At 42.4% G+C, this 7,194-nt stretch overlaps 1 protein-coding gene across 1 annotated transcript in view; it reads left to right on the top strand.

Moving 5' to 3' along the window:
• The window catches only part of LOC108798867 (dedicator of cytokinesis protein 6-like), a 74,624-nt gene that overhangs the window by 14,750 nt on the left and 52,680 nt on the right, over nucleotides 1-7,194 (top strand). The window contains exons 11-13 of the mRNA XM_018570674.1: nucleotides 281-405; nucleotides 1,397-1,490; nucleotides 4,090-4,252. Coding sequence (XP_018426176.1) covers nucleotides 281-405; nucleotides 1,397-1,490; nucleotides 4,090-4,252 — 382 coding nt within the window. The remainder of the gene's footprint in view (nucleotides 1-280; nucleotides 406-1,396; nucleotides 1,491-4,089; nucleotides 4,253-7,194) is intronic.

Below are 7,194 nucleotides of genomic sequence, written 5' to 3'. Positions count from 1 at the left end.
CACTCTGCTGTACTGTCCCCCCCCCCCCCCCCCCTTTGATTAGGTGTTTGCATCTTTTTGCAATCACATCTGATCACATTTACTTATTGTAAATTAGACCGTGACACAATGTTCAATTTTAGCATTTTGAAGATTCCCCAATGCGACAAAGATGGCAAAGAAGGGTTATAACCGTCCCTTACTCTATCTAAAACCATTCTGTGTTCTACTTTAAGTATCTGTTCTGCTGGTGTTGCGGCTCCTAAGGTAACAACAGTCTGTGTATTTCTGGTTTGCACAGAACGAAAGGGCACATGGAACGAGAAGAAGAGGAAAGCCTTTGAGCGGCTCAGTGTTGGGGAAGAAGTTTGTGGATTTAACTCTTTCCGGCCAGCAACTCTCACAGTCACAAACTTCTTCAAGCAGGTGAGATCTACTGTATGTGGAGGGGAAACTAGTTGTATGCTACAGTCAATCCCAGAAGAGGTTATAGCTTATCTCCAGTAGTTAGACGCTACTATATTGAAAGCATATTACAAGACTGGTATATTGTCTTGGTACCACACCTCTAATACATCATCATAACTGAAAAATATAATGTTATTTTCAGGACTTTTACTACTTGTACCACTCTCACTAGAGGACATTTACCACTTGTAAAACACTTGGTCCCCCCGTCCAGCTCCAATTTACCAAAATGAAATGTCTGCCCTACTGTCTGAATGTGGTTCAGGTTGTAAGAGTCTAGGGTCTCTCAATCACTGCTTTGCTTCTTTCAGGGGGGCTGATTCCCTTTTTGTAATCTCGGACGGACCCTCTAAGGGTGCACTGGGCCCTCTCTCCACCATATCCAGATGGCTCAGACAGACCATCATCCAAGCTTACGGTCTCTTTGTTGTGCTTCCCAACCTTCAGCTGGGCAGCTTTTGGACATCCCACAAATTGAAGACTTCCTGTGTTCCTCAGTGGATGATAAAGAAAAATAGCATTTTTTGTACTTACCATGAAATGCATTTTTTGGGGGAGTTTATTGAGGGTCAAAGGTCCTACCCCTCTGTGTTTAGTAACATGTTCTTGGTACTGCTTTGCTACCAAACTAAGGCATACTGGTAGTGACAGAGGTTATTCTGGGCTGGTTTATAGTTTTTTTTTGTTTGCCAATTCCCCTGTAGGCAGCAGTATAAACCAAAAGTTTATCACTTCCCATGCCCCTCAATGGATACCAAGAACACGTTGACAGCAAAAATCCTTTTATTGTGGTTCACCATAGCAGTTCACATATGTATTTCATCTGCATTTTAACTTCTACTGAAGTTCACACTTGTAATTTTCTAGTGCAGATTTCAGTTTTGTTGGTGGTTTGGTAGGTAATGCACTTCTCTCAGTTGTTGAGTGACTATCTCAATATATTTTGCAGGAAGGAGACCGTCTGAGCGATGAAGATCTCTACAAGTTCCTGGCTGACATGAAGAGGCCATCAACTGCATTACGCAGATTACGGCCAGTGACAGGTAACGCTCATGTGCAGATACTTTCAAGTTTTTACTTCGTCACAATGAGTGACTATATGATCATAGATAGATAGATTTTTATATAAATATATACCCACTGGATACCCACAACATTATGACCACCCACCTAGTTTTGAGTAGGTCCCCCTTTTGCTGCCAAAACGGCCCTGAACCCTCAATACATGGGCTCCACTAGACCTCTGAGGTTATGCTGTGGTATCTGGCACCAAACCGTCAGTAGCAGATGCTTTAAGTCCTGTAAGTTGCAAGGTTGGGCCTCCATGGACTTGTTTTTCCAGCACATCCCACAGATGCTCGATTTGGATTGAGATCTGGAGAATTTGAAGGCTAACACTTAAAAATCATTGTTGTGTTCCCATGTTGTGTACCATGTTTGCAGTGTGGCAGGGCTTATTATCCTGCTGATAGAGCCCACTGCCATCAGGGAATACCGTTTCCATAAAGGGGTGTACTACAATATTTAGGCAGGTGGTAAGTGTCAAAGTAATATCCACATGAATAGCAGGACCCGAGGTTTCCCAACAGAACATTGGCCAAAGCATCACACTGCCTGTGTGTGTGTGTGTGTGTGTGTATGTATGTGTATATATATATATATTACTGAGTGGCCAGATTATTATGACCACCCCATCAGTACTTCGTTGGGCCATGAGATAACTCCACGAGATGACTTCGTTGGGCCGCCTCGTGACTCCACGAGATGTTGAAAGGTGATGCGAGGAATCTGACACTGCACTGCTGCCCTTCTGTTGTTTTGTACCAGTCTTATCGGACTAACAAAATATATAAAAGACAAGCTTTCCAGAGTGAACCTCTCTTCTTCTTCAGGGCAGAAGCAATACTGATCAACATGACAGTTTGTCAGTTAAGACAGGAGAAAGCAGTTACCTCCCCCTCCTCTAACAGCTTTCTCCTGTCTTAACTGACAAACTGTCATGTTGATCAGTATTGCTTCTGCCCTGAAGAAGAAGAGAGGTTCACTCTGGAAAGCTTGTCTTTTATATATTTTGTTAGTCCGATAAGAAAGGTATCATTGCACACTGCAATACTACGGTTTTGTTTTTTTTACATATACAATGTAATGCTTTTCAAATCATTGCATAAGTTACATAAATGGTAACACTTAGCGGACTCTCATCTCGGTTTCCCTTGTGCAATTACAAGATGCAGCAACTTCTATTTCTTTGCAAGACTGCTGTGTTTATGCAAAATCAGTACATACAGGGCATCCGCATCCACACCCTTTATAAAGCCCACAGGTAAATTATAATCTCTAAACTGAGATGGTGCCAATGATAAAACACATCAACAGGTAAGATAGCTACATAACACATAATATAGTAAACCCCGTAATTGTTTATCCCCAGATCCCAAAAATATAATGGTGATGTCTATACAATTCTTGATGTATCATTGCAGGTAACATCTGAAAGAAGAATATAGAAACCAGCAATCTCTCTAGGTTGAGTGTCACACAGCGTGTAATTGAGCCTAACCTGGTCTAATATGTTTTAAAACAAAAATATATACTGGGAAGAAATGAGTAAAGATTTTATTAAATATCCTACAACAATCTGATTAAAACTAAAGAAAATTATATTAAAAGAAGCTGTTTGTAGAAAAATGCAGTATTCCAAAATTGGATTAGAAGATTCAGAAGGAGTTATCTGCACCCTTTATGTAGAAGAATTTGTTAAATATATATTTATTTTTTTAAAGGGGGGAAAAGTCCAGGTCTGGATGGGTTCCTAAATTAATTTGATATAATCTTTGCAGACAAGTTACATCCCCATTTTATAAATATGTTAAATACAGTAGAAAGGTAGCAAAAGTTATTTTTTAAGTCAAGTATGGAAATTCTAGAACCTCTGTCAGCTTTTTATTGTTTGTCTCACTAGTGCAGATTTCCCTTGAATTCTTATGTGGTAAAAGCTAACGGAATCCTGGGTAGCAGTAAAATCAGACATGAGTTCTAACCTGTCCCCATTCTAGATGAAAGCTGAAAAACTAAGTTTTGGGTAAAGATGCACTTTAATTTTCTTGTATCATCTAAAGCCAAGACGTTCTAGGGGTTCAAAAGAATCCCCCTTTATCAGGGTCTGGTACTGCTGTGAGAACGGTGCACTGAACTGATAAAACTGGGGGATCCTAAAGGGTATTTAGTATGATCACCCCAGATGCCAGTTAAGACTCCTGGGAGAGCTGCCTAAGGATAATCAATTCTATTACACTGCTTTCATCTACTGCTCCAGGTTTTTATTTTTGTCTGTGTCCCAGCTGGGGAATTTACCTTTTCTATTTGTCCTAGTGACGACCATTGTCACCTGGGCAAAAAATGATGGGAAATCTAAAAGTTACAGTTGTCACCTAAACTGGAACGAGGGTAAAAATCCTCCAATGGGGACACCTGTTGTGGTGTTAGATGTCTAATGGGGAATTTGCTCTCCTCAGCACAAGAAATGTCTTGACAGGAGTTTTAACCCTTCCAAATTATGTGACTGTAGATAAACCTAAAATAACATTACAGATATTAACTTATCTAATACCATGGAATGTAATCCTTTTTTTTTTTTTTTAGCCCAACTCAAGATTGACGTCTCTCCTGCTCCTGAGATGCCGCAGTTTTGCCTGTCTCCAGAGCTGCGTCATGTTAAGCCGTACCCCGACCCTCGTGTCCGTCCTACCAAAGAGATCCTGGAGTTCCCCCCTCGGGATGTCTTCTCACCGTACTCCTCCTACAGGTGAGATGTTTATCCTATAACAGAATGTCCGCATTGTGACTTCCCATCGAAGGACCACTATCACCAACATAGTGGGCCTGATAAACTATACATGGCACAGCGCAGTGTATATTTGTAGGCACAAACATGTGCACAGAGCACCCTGGGGGACCTCTTTTTATTAGGTCTATATGGCACAATGATAGCACACACCTGCTATGCTTTCACAAGCCGCCTGCCCCCGTCCTCCTCCCCTCTGCTCAGCTGTCGGCCCACTGTGCAGAATTGCACCTGGTCAGACCAGACCCAGATCTGCGGCTAATATCTACGTCACATTGCAGTGCAGATATAAGTCTATAAGGCTCCGAAACTGCGGCATTCCTATGACAAATCACAATTTATCATTTTCTAGCTTCGCAAATCCTCTTCAGCATAGGTGCACCATGGTTATTTGGCACATGTCATGTGTGCGGCACAAGTGCACCGAAACTATGTCGGAAAAACAAGTTCATCCACCCCACTGTACTCTCATAACTTTATTGAGTTTGCTACCTCCATGATAGTATTCAGAATAGTTATACATTTTGTATTTTACATGTCTGTATTTATATCTTTCTCCACTTTTTGTGCACACTCCAAAGACATGATGGTAGGTTAATTGGCTCCTCTCTAAGTTTGCCCTCTATGTATGTATGTGAGATAGGGACCTTAGATTGTAAGCTCCTTGAGGGTAAGGACTGATGTGAATGTGCAACTATGTAAAGTGCTGTGTAAATTGTCGGCGCTATATAAATACCTGTAGTAATAATAATATCAAGCTAAGCAGTAACAATGCCAACTATTGCTGCAACTGCTCCAGTGACCCTGGAAGAGTTATAGTTTGTGGGGAAACCTTTGTCAAGTTATTATTTCCATCTGAGCCCCTTTTAGTGAAGATTTCCCCTCGCTTCCTGTCCCAGTGTCCTCCATAAAATTGTTGAACTTCCTGTTTTCTCTCTTTGTGACTTCTTATGGACAACCCACTAGGGACTTGTAACAATACCCCTAGAGGATTCCTTGTAGCTACAAAATGTGCACCAGAGAGGAGGTGAGCGGTGATCCTTCCCAACTGGGAAACATATGGCACTAAAAAACCGGCAAATGATTTAACTTTTCTCCACGGTATTCAGAACCTAAAAAAAAATGCATTTTCATGCTGAATTTACCAAATGTTTGCTATTTTCCCCTAGCCATCCATATACCTGGGCTTGGAACCTTGTACCCACGGGTAGGCAACGTTGTCACTCCAGCTGTTATAAAACTACAAGTCCCATGAGGCATTGCAAGACTGACAGCCACAGGCATGACTCCCAGAGGCACAGGCATGATGGAATTCGTAGTTTCACTACCGCTGGAGTGCTGAGGTTGCCTACCCCTGTTGTAGCCACTCTACGTACATAATAGGCAGTTATGTAGGAACGAGGTGTTACACAACAGTTCATATGTAACCATTGCAGTGCTCTACCACAGTGGTCTACTATTAAAGTGGAACTCCACATGTGTATTGTCACCAGTATATGATTGCAGGGCCCCAATCGTCTTACCTGGTGCAGGAACCCCACCTAAAACAATCATCACGTGCAAATTGTAAACTGGTGTTCCTATGCAAAGAATGTCGGGACTCCTGGTCATACATGTGCCTCCCAGGCTTTAGAAAAGTCTTTACTATATATAAACAAGATATAGGTCACAGTGAAGCTCCCAGAATAGCTTGGGAATGGCAGCAATGCAGTACATAAAAATGTCAACATTTCAGCAAATTGTTCCCGTTCAATCGTTAAATGAAATGTGTGTGCCCTCATTGACTGGTGGGGTGGGACGAGCGCGGTCATATATATGTAAACATATGAGAACAATGTTAAACATTTACACTGACTCCGATGCAGAGTATAAACACGAGAGCTCGCAGACATTTTCCTATATTACTTGACAAGACCGCTGTGTTTATACAAAGGGTACGAAGGCTTCAGAAATGTCTTTTAACTACTTTTACATTTCTTTCAAGCTAATCGGCACTTTTCTGGGTGTTTTATATGGCTGAAGTCATTTTTCCACAACAGAATGGGCTCCTACACCAGGGTGCTTTTTGGCTTCCTCAAGCGTGCCTCATCGCCTTGCCTATCCAGGGTGCAGGCAGGTTCCTGATGTAAAGGGAGAACTTTGACGTGAAAGAGGGGGCACTCCGATATGAAAGGGGGCTTCTGAAATTAAGTGGGGGCGTTGATTTGAAGAATGCGCCTAAAAGAAAGTGGGACTCTTATGTTATAGGGGATCCTGATTTGAGGGGGGGCTCTGATGTGAAAGGAGGGGCTCCTAGTGTGGGAAGGGGTAATCTGATGTGAAGGGACAAGGCTCCTGATGTAAAGGGGGGGCTGGTGTAAAGGGAGTCTCTGATGTGAATGGGGGAGGTGGGGCTCCGATTTGAAGGAGGGGGCACTGATATGAAGGGGGCTCAGAGTGTGAGAGGTGGTAATCTGATGTGAAAGGATGGGGCTCCTTATGTGAAGGGGGCTCCTAAGGGGGCCTCTGGTGTAAAGGAGGACTCTGATGTGAAAGAGGGGGGCTCTGATTTGAAGGGTGTGACTCTGATGTGTAGCAGGAACCCCATTTTTATTGTGATTTTGGATTAAATTCCATACTAGACCCCTAACTGGGATGAGGGTCTGGTGTAGTTTTTGGATGGGCCACAAGTTATTTTTTACATTTAAGACTGTGGTGCCTCAAAATTGTTCATGCTTTTAAAAAAAAAGGTTGAGCAACGTTGTCCTAGACCATGCTTGATATTATCACTATATGCATGTAAATCAGAGCCTCCTCCTTATCACTATGTGCATATAAAGCTGGCCATTCACTTTAGAGAACTGCTTGATTCCCCCATCCACGCTAGATAGCGTCCATGGAGGAATCTCCCATGCTCCCCTCTG

Source organism: Nanorana parkeri, unplaced genomic scaffold (assembly GCF_000935625.1).
Source record: "Nanorana parkeri isolate BGI_ZX_2015 unplaced genomic scaffold, ASM93562v1 scaffold1570, whole genome shotgun sequence".
NCBI classification, from domain to species: domain Eukaryota; kingdom Metazoa; phylum Chordata; class Amphibia; order Anura; family Dicroglossidae; genus Nanorana; species Nanorana parkeri.
The sequence above is the reverse complement of the archived record's forward strand: the minus strand, read 5'-3'. Positions and strand labels throughout refer to the sequence as shown.